This window comes from Lutjanus erythropterus, chromosome 2, assembly GCF_056507025.1.
Source record: "Lutjanus erythropterus isolate fLutEry1 chromosome 2, fLutEry1.hap2, whole genome shotgun sequence".
NCBI classification, from domain to species: Eukaryota; Metazoa; Chordata; class Actinopteri; order Lutjaniformes; family Lutjanidae; genus Lutjanus; species Lutjanus erythropterus.
In genome coordinates this window covers 29,471,087-29,497,782 of record NC_139318.1, presented here as the reverse complement: position 1 = coordinate 29,497,782, position 26,696 = coordinate 29,471,087, and the positions used below count along the sequence as shown (strand labels likewise).

General features: G+C 40.5%; 1 protein-coding gene across 3 annotated transcripts in view; it reads right to left on the bottom strand.

The window, feature by feature from the left end:
- Window positions 1-976: 976 nt before the first annotated feature.
- pax7a (paired box 7a) overlaps window positions 977-26,696 on the bottom strand; it is a 62,250-nt gene continuing 36,530 nt past the window's right edge. For all 3 annotated transcript variants that reach the window (XM_084736635.1, XM_084736652.1, XM_084736644.1), the window contains 4 exons: window positions 24,488-24,653; window positions 22,483-22,676; window positions 6,469-6,718; window positions 977-3,590 (listed from right to left, as the gene is read on the bottom strand). In XM_084736635.1, the coding sequence (XP_084592761.1) occupies window positions 3,475-3,590; window positions 6,469-6,718; window positions 22,483-22,676; window positions 24,488-24,653 (726 nt within the window). In that variant the 3' untranslated portion in view covers window positions 977-3,474. The remainder of the gene's footprint in view (window positions 3,591-6,468; window positions 6,719-22,482; window positions 22,677-24,487; window positions 24,654-26,696) is intronic.

Genomic DNA, 26,696 nt, shown 5'->3' with positions numbered 1-26,696 from the left:
ATCACAGGAGCATGAAAGCAGAGAATTTCTGACACTTGTGTTTAAAGAATGAATAATCAAACAATTCTAAAAATTGTGGTCGATTAATTTTTGTAATTGATCAATAAAGTAATCACACTACTTCACACGAGGGTAGCAACTGACAGTTATTTTATTTATCGATCAGACTGCTTGCTGCTGCTTTGATTATTATATTCATGCTCTAATAAATGTCAGAAAATGCATTTCCCCAGAGTCCAAGGGAATTTCTTTGCATTTTACAAACAAACTTAAATATATTCAGTGAACAATGATATCCAGCAGTGCAACGCAGCAAATTCTCCCATCTGAAAGAATGTGAGAATAAAGAATAAAGAATGAATTTTATTTATTTGTTTATAAAAAATTGTGTCAGTTAATGACTTCACACTCAGGCTGCACCTAATGATTATCTGCTGACCTTTTTTTTTTAAGTTCTAATAACTGTCAGAATATATGATTCTTGTCTTGTTTCCATTAATCAATTGATTATAAAACATTGTGTCAATTAATTGAGAAATCACACGACTTCACACTAGGTCTGCAACTAATGATTATTTTAATTTTTGACTGATTTGCGGTTCAGTACTTTCACGATTAATCTTGCAAATGTTACAAACTTGGTAAAACGCTCGTCTCAATTTCTGAGAGCTCAAAGTGACGTCTTCAAAATGCTTCTTTTGTCCAAGACTCTCAGAACCTCACATTTAGGAAGCAGGAACCAGCAAATGTTTGACATATTTTGCTTGAAAAATGAATAAAATGATTAATCAATTATCAAAATATTTGTCATTTAATTGTCTTTTGATCGACTAATTGACTAACTGTGGCAGCTCTACTTCACGCACACACACAGACAGTAACATATGGTAAAAATAACTTGAATCGACGTTTAATACATGTTAAAGAAAACAAGCATAACAATCGACACACAATAAAAAGAGACAAAAGGTCAGAATCAGTTTTGGATCTTTAATTGATAACAGTTACGCCAGTGTTACAGTAAACACACCAACAGGCTGAAGGTAGTAAATACCAGTACAAGTTTCCCACTACTCTAATACTTCATACAGCAGAATAAATTATACCATGATAATATACACACATGCGGAACAGAAAGAGGAGTAAAGCAAAGCACAGATGTCAGAAAGCAACTAAACAGGTTAAGGATCAAACAGACGGGAGCAGGGGGATAAAGGAGTTGAATGCTTTAAATATCCAAATGTTTATTGACGCAAGTGTTAGAAATGGGTTTGATACACTAAAGACGATTCTAAAATTCTTCCTTTTTAAAATATACACATGAGTGAGGCGTCTAAGCGGTCGGAGCAGCTGGAGCTGCTGCTGCTGCGATTCAGTGCGGAGTCAGCGTTACTTTGACTTTGTCTCCTGAAGTCTTATTATTATTGGTCCACAAATCAAATGTGACTCGATTCCCAGAGCAGAGAGGCTGTCTTCACCAGCTTCATCATCATTATCATTATCATCATCATCACTGTGCTGAACCGTCGGCGGACTCCCACACCAAAGTCTCAGGGGTCCGTGGTCCAGTCGAGTCTGTACGATCAGGTGGTCAAAAACACCCTCAAAAATTTGTTTCGTCCAGCCACCGTTCAAATATACAGCAGTCCTGTGGTCCAGGGAGTCTGTCTTTCATTTTCCATCCAGCTCAGTTTTATACAATCTTAATTGGAACATTTTTAATGGAATTTATTCATATTTTACTAATTTATACAAATTCATTCTTACCTGGGCCCAAAAAAAAACAGAAACAAAACTTTTGGTCAAAAACAATTAAATACAATTAAAACAAAGAAAAAATAAACAGAAAATCAATTAAGCCAGTTAAGGAAACTCAAATCAAACATTTACTTCCACAGATCCCTCGCTTACCTACCACTCAACATAGTTTTGTTTTAGTATAAAACATACTCTTTATAAACAAACAATACACAATCTGCTCCAGCTACTGTACAGTTTTCAGCTTTTAATTAAAAGGCGACTAAGGACCGAATTCTGTCTGTGTACATTATCGTCATCATCATCACACATTGGTCCTGATCATGTCAAAAAGTCAACTATGAGTGCTACACAAATGTCTCATATCCACTATTCTTTAAATTTTTTCTTCTTTTTTGTACATTTCAGTGGAGGATTAGAGGAGGGGGAACCAGAGAGGGGGGCCAATCAGTGGTGTTACCTGTGCCCTTTCACAACTGACTGGATTATATGATTTTCCAGAGTGCATGTGAATGGCACAGCTTGTGTACTTTTTAATCTCATAACAGAAAAAGCGTTGGAATGCTTGTAGTATATTGGAGGCTGAGGAATGTTTTGGGGAATGTTTATTTAGTCTGAGCGAGTGGAAACCAACTGAAGGTGCATTTACAAAATGTGCTAATTAGTCTATAAAAACAGAAAAACTGGCTGGCTAATGGGAAGGGTCACTGTGAATTAGCTTTGACATTATTTTTGTGTGATTTAATCTGCTTTACACTGTTAAAGTCATGGGATTTGGGAGGAGCAGGAGAGGGTGGGGGGATTGAGTTAGCCCTCCTTGGCAAGGTCCATATTTCTAAACAAAATACATTAATTTCCCCAATCCTGTTTTTGCAAACAATGCCCCCCTCCCCACGGACCGCGGCTAAGGATGGGATGGAGGTTAAGAGGGGAAAGCTATTGGCCGCCAAAACGCTGCTTTAATTCCCTGCAGAATCCATCCGAGCCAGACTTCCCACAGAGTGGCCAAGTTCTTTAGGAATGTCAAGATGAATATGAAAGTGGGGAAGGTCAAATCGCTCACGAACATTAGAGCTCGGGGAACAGGCAGGAGGAACAGCAGCTTGGAAAACAATCATCCTCTCTCTTGTGTGTGACTGTGCCGACACGCAGAAAAAAACATGCACACGCAACAGACACACTCGTCTCAGTCATCCACACTGTGTTTTTACGCACCAACATCTAACAGAGAAAAGAGATACGAATGGAATCAAAGAACAACATAAATCACATTAACCATAATCATATAACAGCAACAATAATCTTAACAATATCAAAAAGGAACAAGAAGAAGAGTCGTTCAAATGATATTGGCTTTGTTAACTACTATGAACAGCAAGGTCAAAGTACATGTTGTTGATGGCTCTAAATGTGTGCTGGACTGCAGCCATGACAAAGAGGAAGCCGGGCCAAGGCGGCCGACTATCCTCGGGTGTTCTTCTGGGGGTCCTGTCTGGGTTTGGGGCTGGGGTAGTAGGTGGGCAAGGAGCAGAGCCTGGTGGTTGACAATGGCGTGAAAAGTTTAAGTTCCGTTCCCCGAAGAGCCTTGTCACACCCGCAAGCGTCCATGGCCGAGCAGCAGAGAGGCGAGCTGGGGTTTGGAGTCCAGGCTTGATGGAGCATGGAGGAGAAGGGCGGCAGAGGAGACGGAGGAGAGCGCTGCAGGATGTAGTGGCTTTAGTAGGCCTGACCCGTCTCCACCTGCAGCAGTCCCAGCACGGCTGAGTGGTCTCCGAGTTTCATCCTCCGCTGGGTGGACAAGCTCACGTTCTTAGCCAGGTAGTCTACGGCAGCTGGACGGAGACAGAAAGGAAACATCAATGTCTTTTTCACTTGCCTGGTTGGACAAGTCCATTTTTACTTGCCTCTTTGAAAACCATGCACTTGTGTGATGCAAAAAGCCGTATCAAAAATTACAAAAAATAGGGGTTAATTGGAGACACATTACAACAGAACTGTACTGTAAACTAAAGTGAAATCACAAATCTGCTAAAAAACAATACATGAGCCAGATCTACCAAGTGAAGGCCAAGATTAGTACAGTTCTGTTGTTATGTGTCCCTAATTACCCCCTAAAAACTCTAAAGAAGTGTTTAATTCTAACGAAGAACACATTATTTCTAGTTTGCGTCTAATTTATTACAAAGTACAGCTTATTACATCTTATTAGAGTACAGTAAGATAAAGTGTGATCCAAATTGTTTTACTTATTACCACAAAGACCAAGCTTAATTGTCATTTTTAATCTAGGACTGCAATATCTATAAAATGTCCATAAAAGTTTTTCAAAGTCCAAGTTGATGTATTTAAATAAGGCATTGTAAATAAGATAAGGTTAATTTACATAGTGGAGCATTTTACAATATGTCATACACAAAAATGTCATGGTGGTTGTTAAAGCTGTTGTGTAGTGATCGGTAGGACACTGTAAGATACTATAATGATTAAAGTAGGTCTAGATTATGTTAAATAGTAAATGAATGCTATTGTGAGGAGTGTGGGCATCCATGCATGCACATGTACTCATGCCACCCCTGCAGCAGTCAGTGCCACACTCGGGCCACCCCAGTCAAAAAAGTCTGGACACACCTCATGGTTGCCAGATTTACTTGCCCGACACGGCATTTCACTTGCCCGTTGCCAAGCAGGCAGTCCTTATTGTTGAGCCCTGCACACACGTCAGACAGGTGGTAGTTTCCTGAGACATATGTCCTATTCACTCTCGTTTCATTTCTCTGATTAAGGCTGAAATAAGTTGTGGCAGAAGAAGCGAGTGAGTCAAATGAAAAACAATTCACACAGAGGGAGAGTGAAAGATAAAAACCCCTCCCCTGTCCCTTGTCTGAGGTTGGCACGCCGCTGGCACGGAGCATGTGCATCCTGGTAAAGTCTCCATGCTGTCACTCAGACGGGTCCCCGTGTGTGTTCTGTGTGCCAGTCTTCATTACACTTGGCATCTCTGATTTCATGCCCTCCACACTCCACATGGCCGATCATTTTCATCCTCAGACAGCAGCTCTCTCCTCTCTCCTCCATTCATTACCCATCTACTGTGCTCAATCACCATCTTAATTAACCTCACATCAGCTCACATCCGCACTGCCATCAGTTTCTCGCTGCTGACAAAATGCTGCTGCGCACACACACAGAACGTGATGGGTTGGCACGCGCTCACGTGCAGCCACGCACCACAACACAAACACATTTTTTAAAAAACAGAACAGCAGCAGTTGCACAATAATACACCAGATCAGTACTAGAAGCTGCATATAAACACAAACAAATGTGGGCTAGCTGGCGCTGTCTAGCTTGTTGGGGAAGTGTGCTTCATTTTACCTCTTATGAATGGCTGTGACAGCATCAGTCAATTATGCTAATCTAATAAAGCAAACTCTTTCCTGCCCCGAGGGTGTGTGTGTGTGTGTGTGTGTGTGTGTGTGTGTGTGTGTGTGTGTGTGTGATGGAGAACAGAGAGAGAGGGAGAGAGGGAGAGGTGGGCAAGAGGACACTGTGGCCCCTGAGGGTGTGCCGTTCTTTGAAGTGGCCCTCTCCTCTTTCCCATCCAAGTGGAGTGGGGTGTGACTAAGGCAGCTCTCTATGAGGATGGTGGTGTAGGTGGTGGTGGTGGTGGTGGTGTGTGTGTGTGTGTGTAGAGGGGGGGTCTTTATCAAGAGCACGTGTCTACCTCCACCAGCCAGGGTGCAAAGGTCAGGAGGCTCTCCTGCCTGGGAGCTGGCCATCACTTCATAGACTTTTTTAAATCTAGTCAATTTAAGAGGAGGATAGAGTGAACTGCTCTCATTTGGACAAAAGTCATGCAGGAATTTAGTGGATCGACTAATCTTTTCTCGTGAACTTAATGTAAATATACAATTTTTATTTATTCAAGTTAATTATACTTAAAATCGCTAGTATTTATTTTCAGATCACTTCAGAACTTATACACACAATTTCTTTTAAGTTGAAGTCTTTTAACTTGAAATAATGAATTGATTGAATGTACACTGTACAGAGTTCAATCAACTCATTAAATTAAGTTTCTAAGGAAACAAAGACTTCCCAGCAAGCATTATTTGATAGTTTAAACTCTCCTGAAACCCTTCTTATTTATAGCTTAAAGAAAACTTGAATGATGAAAACGTGCTGTGTGTCTCTAATATGCTCATGAAAACATACATGAAAGTTAGAACTGAATATTTAATAGATTCACTGGGAGCACTTTCAGGTAATGTCTTTGCACAAATGCTGGAACAAAGTAGCTCAAACTTGAGCACCTTTCTTTGTGTGAAATGAGGTACTGACTTCTCAAATTGACAAAATGAAAAAGAAAATCGCTTTTGTTTGTTGTGTTTCATTTCAAATTCAGTCACCTTAAATTGTAATAAACTCACTGGGAGCTGTTTCACATATTGTGTTTTTGCCGATGCTGGAACAAAACAGCACAAAAATAATATCATATTTATTTGACTAGAAAACTATATTTGTTTTGAATCATTACAAAACTATCTCAACTTGAGATCAACTTCAGTCAACTTAAAATTTTAAGCCTGGACACTACCTTTTTGAAGTTAAAACAAATAGTTTACTTTAACAGTGACATAAAAAAAAGACAAAAGCAGCTGTTTATGCAACATGATACAGTATATTAATGTTACTGCAGGTTTTACTCACTCTGGCCGTATTGGCTGTACTGGTAGCCTGCAGTGACGGGGTCCACGCTGTAGCTGGTGGCGCTGTAGGTGGGGGGGCAGTATGACTGGGAGGAAGCCAGGCTGTCCACACTCTTGATGGTGTCAGAGCGCTGGCTGCAGCTGGCTGAGATGGGGTTGGAGCTCTCCAGGCTGCTGTGCAGGGGGGAAATGGAAAAGTCGTGCTGGGGCTGGGAGGGTACGGCGCTGGGGTTGCTCAGGATACTCATCACCTGGGGGGCGGAGGGGGAATGGAGGATGTTAGAAATTTGGAAAATTGAGGATCAAAGCATTGACAGAGTTGAGGGAAAGTACTTTTTTCCTGCAAATATAGAGCCATCCTAGCACTTCACGGTGAAGATGCCAATAGAAATACACCATTTCAACTTTGAAATAGGGAAAGGGAGAAACTTCCCATCTTTTTTTTTTTTTTAAGAGCAGGGGGACGGATACAAGGAGGGTGATGAGGTTAGAAAAAAGAGAAAGGGAACAAGAGAGACTGTTTCCATTAGCTGGCGCTGCCAGTAAGTGTTCTGCTGTGGGACAGAAGGGTCCCAGGGTGATAATAGACCCACCATCCGTGCCAGACAGCCCCTGTCCCGGAGCCTGAGGCCTGAGCCCGAGCCTACAGCACAACAAGCACCAAGGGAGTCCCTAATCCCTCGCCCCTAGCCTACCCATCTCATGAATAGTAATGGAGTTGGAACTGGTAAATGATCCCCTCAGATCCCCACACAAAGTAGGCTCCACAAACCTTACTGAGGGGCCCGCTGATACTGCAGGTTGAGGCTCGCCTGAATATCACACTGTGTATATTATTCATAGTGCATAAAAGCTTCCAATTCAATATTCTAGATTAATGTAATAGCATGTGACATTCGTCAGAAGAAGGTCTCAAAATATGTTAAAATGGAGGAGATTACCTCTAGTGCTACTCCAGTCTGAAGCACAGCGGCCCAGAACACTGTGAAGAATTTTGTTTTCTTATGCTGTGAGTTTCTTTAAGTGAAAAAAGAAAGTGGAGTGTGTGTGTGTGTGTCTTTGAGAGAGGGTGGTAGAAAAGGGAATTGTCCCACACATGCTTCCCTCCTATAGCAGGGAAGCTTTGCCTTCAACATCAGGTTCATGTTGAGTTTTGCTATGCTGCACTGGCCTTTGGCCCCTTGACTGCTAAACCAATTAGCCCATCATGGAGGTGGTTACACAGGGGTGATGCACACACGCAGACATATGTTTGCATGCATGCACGCACACACACGCTGCAAACATAGAGGCAATGCAAGCCAAACAGTCCACAAATGATGCACTACGCCACGAGTATTCCACTGAGGGAAAATTAACCATATTCTGCAAATTAATCATATCTTTAGAGAGGGCCTCCCAGGAAATATAAAGCACTCGGAGCACATCAGAAACATAAAGGCTGGTTAGTCATTTCCACATGTTAATTCTATCAGTATGGAAACCCCCACCCCGTCCCCTCCACATCTGTGGACAAAGCATGTGACATCTATCCATAAGAGGGAGATTCATGGCCCTCTTCATGCTGGACACATGTGATGCTCCCTCCCATATGGAGGCCGAGCTGTTGCACACTCTGAGAAGGAGAAGGATGAGAGGAGGACTATGTCCTGATGAGAGCTTGTTAAGTGTCCTGAGAGAGACAGCTGGAGGGCATGAGTCCATTTTAGTCATTGGTTAATTGAAGCTTGATTACATCGCTTCCTTATGAAATAGAAAAGCTAACAATTGGGCCCGAATATTATTCATGCTCATAAAAGTTCCTCAAAAGAAAATGACTTCTTATCGTTGACATTGTGGCAGTTTTGCTATTTTAGTGAATTAGGATTGGCTGGACGCTTTAGAGTCTAACGAGTGTTGTCATCTGTGAGGACATCCTTCAGTTGTCCATCCCCCAAAAGACAGAGGAGTCTGTCTAAATGTTCTGAGGTTTGCTAGAAGGGAGAAGGTAAAGCTCTTCTGGAGTCAGTCAGACAGTCCTCCCAGTCTGATGAAGGGACAAATGACACCATGTTGGATTGAGGACAAAGTTGTCTTCTTTCACCCACATCTAAAGTATATTATGTTGTCAAGAGGTCAGTTTTAACTGCACGGCTTTGTCACTTTGATGTCCCCATAAAGTTATCTCGCTTCACATTCAGGGGTTAAATGATACTTAGTCACATGAGCTCATAAAAACCATTTGCAGCTGGAGACCTTCGCATATTTCTGTCACTACATGCTATGTAAAACAAAACTTTAGAGGTCTTAAATTCCACTGAAGGGAAGTAATGAAGTAAAAATACTTTGTTACTGTACTTAAAAACAGTTAATGTATACATATATATATGACATGAACACAGCTTGACAGACATTAATGGACTGTGGCTTTGAATTGACAAGCTTGTTGTCGATGTAATATCTGATGAAGGTTCACTAGATGGGATCTGGTGCACCAGGATGTTTTAAATTACAGATCTCATTATACACACAGGTGCATTAAACAAGATTTGTGGAGTTTGAATGAGTGTAAAATTTAAGAGCTGAGAAAAAACACATTATTCTTCCTAACATACTCTTTAGACTCTTGCAGAGAAGACTTCCTCCTGCTTCTCTCCCTCCCTCCTCTCCTCTCCTCTCCCCCCACCTCCCTCTCTTTCCTTGCATACAGCGTCCTCAGCAGCCCAGAGTTCGTTTGTTGTTTGACGTTGTGTGAGTGCTGGTTTGGGAGATAATGTGAGCCAGGACCTAGTTTAAAGGACAATGCTCCAGGGCGTTCCCTGCCTCTCCCACCCCCCTCCTCCCCTCACCCTCTCTTCTCCCTTCTCCTTTTTCCGCTCCTTCTCTACAGATAGATTACTTTATAAATAATAATAAAAAAGTAATTAATTCTCTCAACTTCTGAGCCCTCCAGCCTGTGGCGAAGTGAATGGGGAAGTGTAAATTGATACAATGTGCATCCTTTCAGATAAATAAATAGCGCACTTGAGACACAAAAAGAGGCCCTTTCATACCTCCCTAATTTCTTCAACAGTCAAATTACATTTTTTTTTGTCTGCGTGAATGTTTGACGAGATGTTCTTTGTTGGATTTCTTTTCCAAAATGAAACAATGTGACAGAAACACAGCTGAGAGGAACACTGTGAGTGTTGCAAGGAAAAGTGTAAACAAAAAGAAGTCAGCAAAGTAATAGAGTGCAGATGTGCTGCAATACCTCTATTTTTCTTTTTCTTTAAAAAAAACAAAAAAAAACTTGTTAGCGTTATCGTAGTTTAAGAATTTAGTTCTAATATTTTGTGCAACATTGAAACATGCAGCATTTATGTCCTTTTATGCTGTGCAGTTTGGACTTAATGTACATGTACAAATGCAACTAAGGCTGCAACTAATTATTATTTTCATTACCCATTAATCTGTTGATTATTTTCTTGATTACTCGGTTAGTTGTTAGGTCTATAAAATGTCAGAAAATTGAGGAAAATGTTGATCACAGTTTCCAAAAGCCTGAGATGATGTTTTCAAATGTTTTGTTGTGTCTATCAACCCAAAGATATTCGGTTTACTTCCACAGAGGAATAACAAAACTGAAAATATTCACATTTTCGAAGCTGGAGTCAGAGGATTTTAGACATTTTTTTATTAAATAAAAAAAGCTCAAAATGGCTAATTTATTATCAAAATAGTTGCCGATTAATCTTTGCAGCTCTAATTGTGACTATTTGCCACCATTCAACCATCTGCGATAATAAGTGGGTACATGACTTCTTGCATTTGACTGAAAAAACACAAATGCACAAATGTAAAGACAGGAAATGGAGCAGTGAAAATATGATAGCCTATAGAAGGAGGGTGAGGGGGGCAGAGGAAAGAAGAGAAAGTGATATAGAGTGAGTGAGAGGAAAAGTGGAGGCTTTGGGAAGTACAAAGACTCCTGTAGGACTGCGCTGGCCTGAGGGCTAGCCTGCCTGGAGAGCTGATAGGAGCCCCTTCTGTTCCATTCCCGGCGCCAGCGCCAACACACCCCACTCCACAAATACTCTTAATCTGCGCAAGACTGGATTAGTTCCTCTGTCACCGATAGCTCCCTGTTCTGCCCAAATCAAAATGCCCCCAAGATGTACCTTTAAGTTAGGCAGAGGTCACCGGGGCAGACAGGGAAAAATGAGCACTCCAAATGTCTGTAAGTTATCTGAGTGCTGCAGAATAGCATCTTGCACCTTAGCAGATCTGCCCGGCTGATACTCGCTTACAGCAGGGAGTGATTAAAGATCCACAGTGATGACACTGAATTTCAGATCAATATTTGAAGGCCAGTCCTGAGGGGGTGATTACAGGAAGAGAATGGCATTTAATTCTGTGACCCAGGAGTCACACACATCCAGTGTCTGGAGAGTGCCTGACATTGACTGCCAAAATATTAAATAAATATATTTGTCTGTAAACATATTTACAGAAAAAAAAATAGATTAGACAACACTGCTGAATTTAGGCTATAATATGTAATGTTTCTGAATTACAGTGTCCATAAATGATAGACCTGCGTTTTCTTTTTGGTTTGTACTTAACATTACAGGGTTCAACATTAACACATTCTTTTCACTTGCACAGTCAGGCAAGTGGGTCAGAAATCTACTTGCCCAAAGTCAAGTTTTCTTTGCTCAAATTATTATTTGTTATTGATTGCAGTTATTAAATAACAACAAAGACTTAAGTTAACGTCGTGTTTAATCTTGAGGATGCAATGTCTACAACGAAAAATAGTGATGTGTCCATCTCAGTTTTTCAAAGTCCAGGGTGATGACTTTAAATGTCTTGTTACGTCAGTCCCAGATATATTCATTTTAATATGATAATAAATGAGGAAAAGCGGGCAGTCTCTACATTTGAGATGCTGAAAACAGCATGTTCTGCCATTATGCATGAAAAATGACTAACAATTAATCAATTATTAAAATAGTTTTTTTTTTTTTTTTTTTAAATCACTTGACCAGTTGGTAACAATGCGTTTCCTATTGGATCCTAGTTGCAATAACTTCTGGCATATGTTGGATATGTCAGAGAATGAGGATGGAAGTTGGTGAATATGACTGTGACTAAACATGAGGTTAATAAAACTGTCATATTACTTCATCCATGATCATGATTTTGGCCTGAGTCATATCAGATGGATTTTCATCTGCAATGGTGTTTTTTTAACAATGAAGATAACAACTCCCATGATCCTGCTCTACTTATGATATCATCAAACTATGTCTTTTGTTATTGTTTTACTGCAAGAGGGATCCCTAGCAGCATAACTTACAAATTGTGCCTTTAAAGCAAAACTTTAATTGCTCCAAACCCTCATTTTAAAAAATCTGAATTCATCACCTAAAAATCTGAAACAACAAACATGAAGGAGGTAAATAACAAATAAAAATGTCACGGACTCAATCCCCCCCCCCACCACCACTAAGTCAGTCGACTCCTGCTCCCACAATGTTCCACCCTTCCCCCATCCCCTCACATGAGAGGGCCGGCCCAGCGGGCAGTAAGGCCCCTCATCTGAGCAGACAAAATGACTATTTAAAAATAACAGTGATTGCATAAATTGAATTAAAGCGTTTTGGTCACGGTGGAGGTGGCGCGAAGGGTGGCGTGGGGCCGCAGCAGACAGCCGGGATGGTGGCAGGCAGCAGATGACGGGCTCTGGCCTGCATGCCACTGCGTTAATTGGCCGCGGCACATTAATAAAAACTGAAAAGTGTCTTCCACCACCAAGCGCCATAGGATGAAGAGACAGAAGCAGAATGAGAGGTAGAATGGGAGGAAGGGCAGGAGAGAGGGTGGGGGGTTTGGTGCTGGAGGGAGAGAAATGGGCCTTTGAAGAATGTGGTGCATATGAGGGGTTGGGGTGGGGTGCTAATTGTGTTCAATTAATTGGCTGATTGGCACTGACAGAATCTGGGCATTGACAAGGCAGGCACAGATGAGGACGATTAGTGGGCACTGGAACAAGCTGTCACTCCTCACAACATGTTAGCCACCCTGCGCCTGTGTCTCCTCGCCATGCGCCTCATGAAGCTGTTCAGGAATACAAAGGATGCTAAAACAAGTGGAGATGAAAGAGAATTCATATTTATTTTCATAAGTGGGAAGTAAAAAAGTACAAATACTTTGTTACTGTACTTAAGCTGAGTTTTCAGGTGTCTGTACTTTACTTCACCACATATTAACACAAATACTTTCTACTCCTTACATTTTCAAATCAGGCTGGCTACTTCAATTCATTCAATGCATTTTAGGGAAATTGTTAATTATTTTTATTTTGCATCACTGTGTACTGCCTTCCTACAAAAAACCCCCTGATTTCAACCCAGATTGTGGATGTCAATGCATGTCATGCGTGACAAACGTTGAAAATAAGGTAAAAGACGTCACAAGATGTGACAGACATAAGAGAGAGACTCGACACGGTATTCGCTTTAGTATGTTGTGTTTTTGTTGATGTTTTTTTGTTAAAGGCAGCTATATGTGTGTAGCATCCAAGACAATCTTCCCTACCGAGACAATAAAGTACATTGTATCATATCATATCATATTGCATTGCATCACATTGTAATTTCTGACACACAGAATCAGCCATTATATATCATACTTTGAGTACATTTCAATATATTCGAAAGTATACTGTATTGTATCATATTGCATTGCATCACATCTTAGTGTACTGTATCCTAATTTATGATGCACAGAAACAGCTGGTATACTGGTATGTCATATTATAATTTGAGTACATTTAAATTAATTATCAAGTATGTTGTATCGAAATTTTCAATGCACAGAAATAGGCTTCAAAGAGCACCTCTACTTTTTACCTTATCCGCACTAAGTATCTGTACTTCTACTTGAGTAAAGAATGTGTGTACTTTTGCCATACCCATGTACCCCTTGTATCTCTCTTTGCAAATTTTCATTAAACTAAATCCTCTCCTCCAGCCCACTTTAACTCATGCTAGCCTTAATGTTGAAGAAAGCACAGCTGCTCGAGCTGGAGAAAAGGTCCCCCCTCCCTGCTAAACATCCCACAGTATAAGCTATAAACTTGGCCCCACACTAACCAGAGGTTAATATGCCGTCTATTGGACTGCAATTGGAGAACGTGTGGGGAGCAATCCTCTATTCTCTGCTAGTGATATGCTTGAGTAACTATGGGATGGATTCAGCCACTGGGAACAAGAGAGGCCCCTTCAAAGCACGCACACACACACAGATACACACATGCATACACGCGCGCACACACACACACACACACACACACACACACACACACACACAGACTCCAACTCTCCGCACCTTGCACCAACGCCTCTTCTAAATTAAACGGCAGATTTTCTGATTCCATGAGAGTGGTTTTTTTCAGTGAGGCAGGCAGAGGGAGCAGCTCCAGAAGGAAAGCGAGGCGGATCGAGGGAGTGAAGGAGAAAAAGGGGGAGGAAGAAGAGCAAGAGGAGGAGGAGGGTGGGGGTTGTTTGCTAAAAACAGCAGGGGCCAGGTCTAGTGAAAAATGTCAGGTCAAATTGTTCTTGACAGTGTTAATATCTGCACCTCATAGCCATAATTACATGTAAATAAATAGTGAAATAGCTCTCAGCTGGAGACTGAGAGGGGAGAGCTGCTGCATGAGACAACCAGCTGAGGACCCGACCACCTCCCATATTCTCATCTCATTGTCAGGAGGAAGAAAGGAGGAGAGAGGAAGAGACACGTGCAATGAAGCATGCTGCCAATAGATACTCATATTTCTAACCTTTTATTTTAAAATACAAAGGCTAAGAAAACTGTGCAAAGGGGTCATGGGCACAAGGCACCAAGAAACCAGTGAGGGACATGCAGGAGGAGACAGACAGGGGGAAGGAGGGACAGAATGAGAAAGTGTGGGTGAGAGAAGAAGTCAGAGAGAGTATTAATCACAGCTATGCACCTGTCAGAGTGGCATCTGGAACTAAAAGGAACCACATGCAGCTCGACAACATCCCGAGACCTCCGGCTAGCAGGACAGGTTCACAGCAGACCAGGCCTCTGTCTTCCCCCAGCCGTCCCATAACCCCCTGCACCCTGACCCCTGACCCTGAGGAGAAGACACAGGGTCACCCAGCGTATTTCCAACACTTCACCTGCACTGCAGCCTGCTATCATACTATTATTATTATTATTATTATTATTATTATTATTATTATTATTATTGTCATTATTATTTCCACTAGTTGCACACATCAGTATTAAGGCAGCCCTCACTCTACCTTCTAAATATTTTATTTTGGGCAATTTTTGAAAAATCTTGAAAAACCTATTTAAAACCTACATATAACATCTATATTGACTGCTGACTTCTGACTCTTCTTAACCAGCCGGTAGAGGCTGCAAGTCATCAACAACCACTAGGCTAAAAACAGGTTAAACTGGTCTGTTGCAGGCAACATTTTAGAGTTTGTCGTGGCTCAAAAATTGACATCCATAGAAAAGTTTAATTTCATCTTAAGATGAATGCATTTGCAGATCTGCCTGGCTGCTTAAATAAATAACACAATGATCTAAATAAACAACAATCTTTTTAAGAGGTTTGGACTTATTGTCCCATTTATTGTTCCCTTATTTAGTTCATACAGTTAACAGGGTGCTTGTGTACAATACCATTACACTATTCTATGCCTCCTCAAGAAAACTGAGGCTGTACTGTACACTATTTAAAATTTGTGTACATCTAGATAAGAAAACTTGCACTATACTATACTGAACGCCTTATTCAAAACTTTGCAAATCTCTGCTGGTTGCAACTGGCAGTTGTGTTTGCATTGCAGTAGGTGCTTCACCATCTGTTGCTTGGCAGAGATCTGCACTCTACTGAGTGACCTCTTCTAGTTATTATTATTATTATTATTATTATTATTATTATTATTATTATTATTATTATTTGTAGTAGTAGTAGTAGTATTAATATTAATATTATTATTATTAGTAGTAGTACTAGTAGCAGTAGTATTAATTAATTCATTCATTTATTTATTTTTTAAATTTCAGCATAAGTCACCTTCAAATTGTGTGTATATGAGGCTGGAAGTCTCTGCAGATGAGCGTGAGGCACAGTGTACGTCTGTGTGTAATAGGTATTTTAGATAGGATCGATGTCTGTGCCTATACTTTAATAAAGGCAGTACCACTCTCCACCTTATAGGCATTTCAACTGCGTGGGACACACAGCATGTGAATCAGTCTCAGTCATTTTCCTCCTTAAATCCCCATCTTCTAGGATTTACTGAAATTCATATTGGCTGCCTCTGCAAGATAAATGTAAATCACATTCCCTTATATTTACTATTTATCAGGATGCAGCAGCTCACTTTCAGCAGGAAATATCTCTCACCCGCACACAAACACCCTTGCATTTAAATAGCATTTTTATTGTCCGCCATAGCCTTTCATCTGGGCGTAGGGAGAAGAGCTGCCTCTCCAGGGGAGAGAGTTGGAGCAAGAGAGGGAAGGAAGGTGGGGAGGAGAGAGGGAGAGAGAGCAAAGCACTATTGGCAAGGCATCATGGGATGACAAAAAGCCAAATGGAGGGAAGGAAGGTTGGTAGGTGAAAAATAGATTATGAATAGCTCCGAAAGCTCCGACCAAAAATATTTTGGAATGAAAAAGAAAATGGCTTCACTCGGGTGCTCGGGAGACCTGGAAGATGGAGTGAGCAACAAATGTCTCAGGTATACAGACGGGTAGCAAGTGGCACAGGTGGAAGTAACAAATTACAACTACTCGAATCATTACTACTCAGAGAATCAAGGATGCTTTCTTAATAGTTTATCATGGCTATAATAATATGATGCACATTTTTAGCAATGTTAGCGGTGTGGCTCTAAAAAAATTTGTTGAATTGCAACTATTCAAATTACAGGGGTAAGTGTACTTATGTGAATACTTTTTCAAGCCTGTGATTTTGTAATTTTAATGTAATTTACTTAGTTTACCACTAGTAGACCTACAATTTGAATTAATATCCAAACTAAAGTTGTCAAAATTATCAAAGAATTGATACGTTTTTAAAACCACATATTTAAAATGATACAATATCCATCAATTATGGTATCAAAAGTACTTAAGATATAAATAAATGACCTAAGTGCTCATTCAAGACCTCAGTTCAATTCAGTCTTTTTTGTCCTGTGCAAAATTTGACTTGTGGCAAATCCAGACGGTGTTCACCGACTTTTTCTTTACCAGCACTGTGTGCAGGTTGTTAATTTAAAATAAGAAAAATGTATACTTTGTGTGCCTACGACTCTTTAGAGTTATTGAGTGTTCATTTATATTAGTATTGTATTGTAGTTTAAACTTTTGGCTATCTGGTTGATTACAACTCTAACCCAAAACAATTTTTGTTGCCAATAAGGATAAGCGTGTCCATAAAAACCATGACATAGATGAAAAAGTTTAGACTGAAGATTTGGAGAAACAGAAACCTCTTTGACTGAATGCTTGCTGTTGATAATGCATTAAACAAGTAGAGTTAAAAAGTAACTACTACTCTGAGTACTTCTTGAGAAGAATACTTTTACTTAAATACAAGTGGTTTTACTTATAGTTCAGTAATATTTCAAATTGTTTTTGTAATTAAGTTGTGGTGACAACGGAATTCTTGCCTGGATTATGTTCACAGACAACATTTCTTCGAAATAAGACATTTATATAAAATGCTGGATTCAGAAGAACATGGTTAGGGTGGATCATGGGCATACAGAGTGCAAGACCTGGAAACTCCTGTGCTTTGGTTAAGGTTGGAAAACATTGTGACTTTGGGTAGGTTTAGGCAACTATAGCACTTTGATAAATGAGACAGGGCTGGATGTGCTCTGTGAGTGGCACTCTGGCTCTGGCTGCCATTGAGTTTAGACTCACTCCTATTAGTTATGTCATACTTCATAAAAGCTGCAGTCCATGCAGATAAAAGTCTGTGGAAGCTGCAGAAACAAACCAGGATACACTATCATACAGAAGACGAAAGCTAACGCAGCACGAGGCGGACCACGATGTGTGCAGGCTAAGGTACATTTCTGGCGTCACAGACACAGAATCTTTCCTCAGAGTTCAAAAGTGTTGCAAAACAACAGCAAACACTAATAATCTGTGCAGAAACAGTATAGCCAGTGGATATGATTTACAGTCCCTGGATTTTCTTGGCAGCTGCCAACAGCAGGTCTCTTTTTTCTGAAAGCCTCTTACATCTTTTTTTATACTTGCCAAATTGAAACAGTATTTGTTTTAATGGGAGTTCTAATTAACCAGTATGTATTCCCCCTCTTGCTCTGCGAGTGGCTGAGCTATGAATGCAGGCTATGTGCTCATCCCCTTTGATTTGTTGTCAGTGGAGCCTGCCAGCTGACACAGTGCCCGGTGAGAGGCTTAATGCCCAAGTTTTAATAATGTGGGGGACTACATGAATCTCCCCCTCTCATTGGTATTCAGGTGCAGAATGTCTTGTTAGAAGTCAGGGAGGGAGGCGGAATGAAGCCAGAGCACCAGATTGTTCCGTACATTTTCCCCTCTCCATTTTTTTTTTTTTTTTTTTTTTTTGGCAACGGCAGAGCTTGCTTCTTAAAAATAATTCATCCCGTTTTTAAAAGAAGCGTCTGCGCTAGCTAATGGAAGAGCAGCAGCACAGTTTGGAGTCTCCCCTGGCTTATCTCTCTCAGACAGTTGTGGGGAGTCGCTGGTGAGCATGGTGTCAGCGTGCGTGGTACGGTGCAGCGCCGCGCGGGCAGGCAGGCCTGGGGACACAGATCAAAGGGAGGCAGGGGTGAGAGCCGCTCTGCCTCTGATCCCGTGTACGTGTGTGAGTGTGTGTGTGTATGTATGTGTGGAGGCCCGGCCCACTCACACAGCCCAAAGGCCCTCCTCAGATACACACACACACACACACACATCCTTGTCATTCCAAAACACACAACACTTTCATAAAACTGCAAAACAGAAAAAAAGTTCCTCACAAAACTTTGGGAACTTCTTTCATCAAAAATAGCAATAAGATCTCTGTCCACCGTAACTACTTGCCCTGTCACTGTTCTTGATCATGCTCTGAACACCATACAACATCACTGCAAAGCATTCAACAGTGCATTTCCTTCACCTGGTGTCATTATTTCTAGACATTTCTCTGAGGGGTGAAACCCGAGCTCTGCCACTGAGCTCCTCTCCTCTCGCATGGCTTCAGCTCCCCGAGTCAGCGCAGTTGTTTTCTTTCCTCTCCCAGCAGGTGTCCCTGTCATGCAATAATGAGGAATTCAGCCCAAATGTCTCCCCACAAATGCAACACCGTTTCAAAGAATCATTTGAAAAGTGTCTGAAAGGCTCTTTAGTGCTTCCTATTACCGGATTTTCTTGAAAATATACAATATTCCTGAGAGATGACTGTAAAAGCATGACCACTGCAGTTAAAGGAAAGCAATATTTGTTTTCTAGTAAAAAATATGCACAATTTTAAGCATCATGAAGGTCATTTGAAAGGTCTAGACAACAAATGAAATACTAAAAATGAAGGAAAAAGCAGCATAAGCTTAAATCTTTAGGTAAAGACAGAAAAATACTGGAATTCCTGTCCTCCGTGCCCTTGCCTTTCCTCCTTTCCAACACCTGCTGTGCCACTAAATGAAACAAGACCAACAACAAAACACACTTCTGGTTTCATACCTTTTGCCCAGCCATGCACAGCTTCACTCTCACCACCCCTAATATGCTGCCTCCCTCGACCAGCCAAAACACGTTGTATATCCCCACAATGACAGCAACCAGTTTGAGTGTGCATGGCTTTTCCACCGCCTGTAATGGGAAAATGTGTGCTGTCGGGATAGGTTATGGGATTGGGATGGACGCGAGCTCCTGTCGGGACTGCTGAACGCTGCAGGATTCCATTACAGACTTGGCACCTCGCCACCGCAGCCCATTTACTGGGAATCAGAGAATTTTTGTCAATCTTTACAGCAACAGCTAGGCCATCAATGCCAGACACTTGAAGAAATAGCTTGCACATACCAATGCACAAGCATATCTCCTGCAAACAGATGCTGTCTGTAACTTACAATATCAAATTCTCATTTCCATCTCGATAGAGAGTCTCTTTGTGTTGTTTCTTTTTCCATTACAGGGAAAAGGAAAACAGGAGAGTAAAAACATGCTGTATATCATGAAAAATAAACTGTGAGGTGTCGAATGCAAGTCAGTAATTTTCCAAAGCCAAAACTCATTTGCCATTTGGGTGAAATTTGTTTAAATGCAAAGACAAAAACAAGGTCTGACTTGGACATGCACCCACAAGGGTTGATTTTTAAACCCAACTAAATAATCTCTTAACTTGTTGCACCAAATTTTTTAAACTATAGTTTAAAATTAAGAAAAAATAAATTTAAACCTCTGTTAAAACTTTAAAATCCTGTTTAAAATGTGATCCAGTATTAACTTTAATCTTATACTTTTTAGCATATTTAGCATAGTTTGCAAACAATGTATCATTTTATTAACATTTTAGTGAACATTAGCAAATAAACTGTAACGTTTTAACTTTTTAATTAACATTAGCTAGCAAACAATATAATGTTTTTTAAAATAAATTTTAGTAAATATTAGCTGGCAAATAACATAATAGTTTTGTTAGATTTAAAACATTTTTTAGCCAGCTTGCAAATACCTTAAAACTTTGTTAACCTTTTGGTTAACATTAGCTAGCAAACGATGTAATTTGTCAAATGTGTAATTATGTATTGATTGTATTGTTGTGTAAGGTGTGTCTTTACCCCATCAGCCACTGCCAAAGACAAATTTCCATTTTATGTGAATTTAAGGGACAATAAAGTAATTTGAATTTTAATCTGAATCTAGTTTTTCAGCCAGGAAAGAAACAATGTGATGTTTTGTCAGTGAATATGGATTTACCATTTAATTTTGGTTTAAATCAGTAAATTAAAATTTAGATGATTTAATTGTGCAACAGAGCTCTGCTTGATTTGATTGGGAATCCTGCTTGATTTTTGAATATACTAATTTTAAACCAAGTCTAACTATGAGTAGAACTAATCTTAGATTAAATAAATCTCTGTTGGTTTGAGTTTATTATTGTATGAGTTTTCTGTGCTGAGAGTTTTATGTGGATAGCTGCATGTTTGTGCAGACAGTGAGAGAGGTGGGGGCTGTCCAGCCCAGCAGGCCGCTGCACCACAGAGTGAACTCTGATTCTGCTGTCAGTGGGAACATTCATCTCCATGCTGAGAGACTGATAGGAATGCCACACAGCATTCTGCATGCATTCAATACATTTCAATTCTGTAGAGTGCAAACATGGTGTGACACATCAAAACATCCAACCACATGCTTTTTCCCCCTCGAAAAAAATAAAAAAATAAAAAATAAAATATGAAATCCACATTCTAAGTTCTCAATAAATAATTTTAAAACTAAACAAAATGGATTCCAGGTGTATTTTTTAAGACTTTAATCAAACCCACTTGATAGAGTAATTGAATAGTGAAAATCCATGCTGTACAGTTGCCCAAAGGCTCCTGTCCTAATCCTCACTATGACAGGAAATGTTTAATATCCCAACACATTCTTGAATGCCTGTGAAGAGAGGCAGAGAAAGCGACAGTGCGCCCCATGCCAGTATTAGAGAGAGCCATTAATGAAAAAAAAAAAAAAAGCGACTCCATGTTCCTGGTGTTTTTCTGCAGGTTTGCAGTGAGAGCATTAGCAGTTAAAGCCCCTGTGCCACGATTAACAATCAAACACGCTGTGAGCCTCCATGTTATCCTCCGTCGCTCCAGCAGGAGAGAAAATCTCTTTTTTGTCACAAAATCCTTAATTCTTTCTTCTCTGAAGAAAGAGGGTAATACCAAGAATGTTTCCAATCTGCTTTGAGAAATATTTGAAGAAAAAAAAAAAACTCCCAATAAAACACGTGTGAACGACGGGGTAATTGTGGACAAATGCAGCATTGAAATTCATTTTCAACTCTTTACACACCATTTCAATCTTATTTTCTGCCTGTTAACCACATCTTGTTGGTGAGGGTGGGCAAGACTGGCCAGTATTGATGGGTAATTGTGTATAATTCACTCCGTACACACGATTTGCATCAATACAAATCATTTTTCATTCTGTGCTACTTAAGGCTCAACCCTTACCATAGAGTCGCATTTGAACGCTCATTAATGGAGGTGTCCAAAGAGGTTAACATGTTAAATCCAGTGCTTTTCACAAGAAGGAAGCAAACAAACCCACACATATGGTATCTCACGTTAAGATGGCACAGAGGAGAAGATATTTCTGGGCTTTCTGGGCAATTAGGAAACCCAGGATCCTAAATATCCTGAGTAATGTTCTTTTTCATCGTGACAAGAGGGCACAAGAGCATATGAAATGGCCAGCAGGGTAACAAAACCTCACATTGCCTCTGTCACTCTGCCTGAAAATCATGCAGTTAAAGAGATGATGAGGAAATTCACACATAGCACTGGAGTCTTCCAGCTGCAGACAATTACGTGAAGAAGATTATGGGTCTACATTTATAAGCTTTAGCTAATTATTTCATCTGCATGTGTTCTCACTGCGCTGCGCGGGATTTAGATGTCCCAGGAAAGTCGGAAAACCGCTGTTTGGAGCAGCTTGAGTACTTGCGGTACTATCAAGATGAATTTTAATTTGTTGATGTTAATCCAATTGTTTTACAAATGTAGCAATTTAGAGTAGCTAAAATAAATCCAGGGCTTTGGAAGGCGAACATAAAAGCCCACACTGGCAGTTATTTTGCTGAACATGCTGTTTCTGAATTTTAATTTCAGTCAAATACAATTACATATGCTGAAGAGTGAGAGGAGGAGGAGGAGGAGGAGGGGAGGTGGTAGACTGAAGGATGTGAACACTACCTATATGTGAGAACATTATGCATACGTAATGAGATCAATTTGTTTGGACTGACCTGTGGGGAGAGCCCATTGCCGACTGGGTTCATGTGGTTGCTGGATGCTGAGGGGCTCATGAAAGTATCGGAGTAGCTGGAGAAGCTGTGGCGATTGGATGAGAGGCCGTAAGCAGAGCTGCTGTCAGCGCTCAGACCTCCCTGGTGCATGGAGGATGGAGGCAGGGGTTGGGGTCTGTGCAATGTGCTCCCCTCTGACACCAAGAACAACAACAAACAGTGCACGGGTAAGAGAGAATCAAGGAAAAAGGACTAAATATTCTGTGCTGAGATGTGTCAAATGGGCTAAAATTGAGGCAGAATGTGACACATAGGTGAAAGATGTTAGGGGAAAGTTTATGGAATGTAAGACACTGCATGGACACTTTCACACCAATGAAACCCCTGTGCAACAATAATTTATGTTGGATATGTAAAACCTAAATAGAACATAGAAATAGAACTACACTCTACATGGAAATGTAGTTTGGTTAAACCACTTTTGATCCAGATACAAGAAATTCAAAGGAGAAATATGTAAGTCCCCGGCATTCAAAATAAGTACTGCAGTCCAAATAGTTTGGAGCCATAAGAATAGATAGATAGATTAGAAAGTTTACCAGTATATTAAATAGTTTGAATGCCTATTCAATACATGAACTATGGTAGTTTCCCTCCTCCATAGACTCTTTAGCTCAGGCAGGATGCCTGCAGGATGCAGGGACACTAAACAGGAGCGCAAGATGAGTGCAACATTATATTCTGACAATAACAAGTCATGTCGAGTCTTATACTTTAAATTGATCAGCTGTACATTGAAAGCCCACTGCTCAGAAAATATACACTCAAACTGGAAAGTGGAGTTCAGTGACTGCTTGTCTAAGCCTGCCAAACTCCAATTTAACCATTATAAACCTCTTCTAAAATATTATTGATGATTCCTTATGACTCATAAACACACACGTAATCATTTGACGAACATTCAGCATTTATTTGAAATGGGAAAACAAAAACACTTTTTCCAGGTAATGTAAATTTCAAAGGACTACATGGTGGCTGTGCTGTAGTTGTTGGAGAAGCCAGTATTTCATTTTGGCATGTTTTCTTAATCTCTCCGATGATATCCCACGGTCATTTTATGATTTAGTACAGTAAATATATAACATATTTCTCCTTTAAACTCAAAGTTATGTTTACATTGGCAAACCAAACATATCCATGTGTGCATTTTGTTTTCTCATTGTGGGTTTAATAACAGTCTGACAAGTTATTTTAAGACACTGAAAGAAAATAAAGGTTCCAGAAGTGAAAGAATGGATTAATGCACTGGTGGAAAAAGTATCATCTGAATGTATCTATAGTAGAATAAGTGGTGATCAGGAGGAAAAGTTGTCTTCCACGGGTCTAAATAGATGTCAGTATTTTCTGTGACTGTAAGATCCTGGAGTATGACTCAAGATATATGTATGACATGCTTTCACTCTGTTGTTGTTATCTGTTTTTTTCTTTCTGGATTCACGTACTGAAGTTTGCCTCCGTATAATATAGAAATTGTGCCGTGTATTTCTATATCCTGGAAACAAAAACATATGTATGCCATGTATAAAGTATTTCAAGAACTAATGGAAATTAAAACTAGAATCCTCAAAAGCTGCAGAATTAAACCTCATCAGTAAGTCATACGTCATACATTAAGTGTCCTTCGTACAAATTCTTTACTATAGAAAAATGTCTCAGAAGTGACCTGTGCTAATGAACAAGAAAATAACTGGAGTCTTGTTTCTGTCAGACTGTGACAAAGATGTGATTGTAAACATAACGAGTTGCTGCATGGTTCTTATATTCTGCACATGCTTCATATATAATTCATAATGTTATTAAAGTGAACATAAAATATAGATGGCATACCACAAATAAATAGGACTAATGTAATCTTTACTAAGATTAGATTAAACTCAAAGTACAGAGCATGTTTCAGACAGAAATATTTTGTGAGGCTGCATGCATGCAGAAGTATTGGTCTTACCCTGCGATAGCGTGGTGCTGGGGTAGCTGGAATCTGGTAGCTGGTATGTGGGTAAAGTTGGCATCCCTGTGGGTGGGAATCCTCCGGGAAGCAGGTGGTTGAAGGCTGCTAGCTGATTGGCCCCGGCCTGTTTACGCCATCGAGCTCGCCTGTTGCTAAACCACACCTGTAAAGAGGAATGCACACACAACTTGAAATCAAAGCTTCAAACTCTTGGCTTTTTTTTTTCTCACTTTCAGATTATTTGATGTGGTTGTATGAGGTACTTATCGATAGTCAGTGTATTATGGCTTTTTTTTTTGTGGTGTTTTGTTTTTGAGAGAGCTTTGGAGATATCAGCTGTAGACATGTCTGCCTCTCAGATATAATGAAACTAGCATTAAACTCCATTTGTGTTTGCACTATGACTATATGACTGCAGTAGACTCTAAGTGGTTTAGACTGCTGGCTGCTGCCACCTGTGATTAATCTGCCAGTTAGCATGAGTGGTGGTGCTGGTGGTGGTTGAGAGTCTGCTGTCCCTGTGGGAGCTGCCATAGAGGCTCAGTGGTCCGTCCCTGTTGTTCTTAAGGGCCTGAAGCTGTGATCTGTGTAAACAGGCTGCCCTAAGCCCCCTTCAGAGGGAAGAAGTCATTTAAAGGTCAGACACGGGCCACTGGCCTCCACAACACACCTCGAGTATGTTTGTGAAGTTATTGGATGATTTGACAGAGACACAGAGACACCTTCACTTATATACTACCACTGTGCTGGTTGTTATTTAAGCTTTAAAAGTCAGTTTAAAGAGTAAGAAAGTGTTTTAACTTCTCAGTCAAGACACTTTGGAGTTCTATGGCAGCAAAATGCTCCCAAAATGAACAGCACCAAATACCCCTGAATGAAAAGGGGGAAAAAATAGGACTCTTTTGAAGCACAAAGATTTACACATTTTAAAAAGGCTTCTGCTTCAACAAAACATGAATATAATCAGGCCCTTTTGAAAAGAGCCAGCAACCTGTTCCATTTAACCAAGACAAGGCCCGGGCTTCACTGTGTGCTAAGGGTTGAAGGACATTGATCTATGCCTCGCACAGGCAATTCATCAGAGTTTAATACACTGTCAGCGCAGTTCATCTACTGTTGTGTTTCAAACGGCCCGGGCTATTGTGCAAGCACATGAAAGAGGGGGACAAAAGCCCCTCCATACGCCACGGAGAACAGTGGACACAAAGAGGGGGCGTCCCTTTTAAACAGGTCTTAAAGAGGGACACTTTCAAGGGGACTTACACAGCGACATACTCGCCGCTTTTCGGGAGCTGCCTCTTTTTGTACACACAAACATACATATAAACTCGTATAGGGCTACAAGGGATCTCAGCCCGATGGAGATCTTAATTTGAATGTGCTTTTTTTTCCCACACAGTCACTGCCTCTGCAAAGACCAGGTTATTTTTTTATGCCTATAGCTCCGTTTAGTCTTGAGAAAGAGATCTGAGTGCAACAGGCGATGACTATGTTGGGCAAACCTCAATTATGCAACTGGAAAAACCAACAGGAAATCTTTATCTCAAGCCCGATCGCGTCTAAAGACCCCCGTTTGAATCCCTCAATCAGCTATTCCAAAACAAATGTGGTGAGTGGCTCCAGTGAAATTTCTGCTATTGGGAAGTAGTGGAGCGTGGTCCAAGGTCTGAACTAAGCTCCTACTGGGCCAGACAAACAGCTGCCTGGCCCATAGGGAGGGGGCACGGGGGGCACACCCCTTTTCTTCCACACACTCCCCTTCACCCCACCCCGCAGTGCCACTTCACCTCCGACCTCATCCACTCACCCCACCCCTCTTTTATGTTCACTTTAACTTCCTTCCCCCGTTGTCATCCAAGCTGAGGAAGGAGGTGTTCCATCATGGCAGACACAAAACTCCTAAACGTTGAAGTCTGCTTTTTGTTTTCACCATTTGCCTTGTTTCCGTGTTTTGCGTTTTGACTTCATTTTCTGCTGTCTCCCACTTGTAACTTTACTAATGTTTTCAGTGCGTATGCAGATTTACTTGCAGCTGCTAAACTATAATATTAGAGATTTCCTTTGCAAAAATAATTTCTCTCATAAAATATAACCCCATGGTTCATAACACTGTAGCCTGAAAATAAATATATATCTATAACATGACTTGACTTGACTTAATGACTTAAGACTCGATTTATCAAAATCAAAGACTTGGAACTTGACT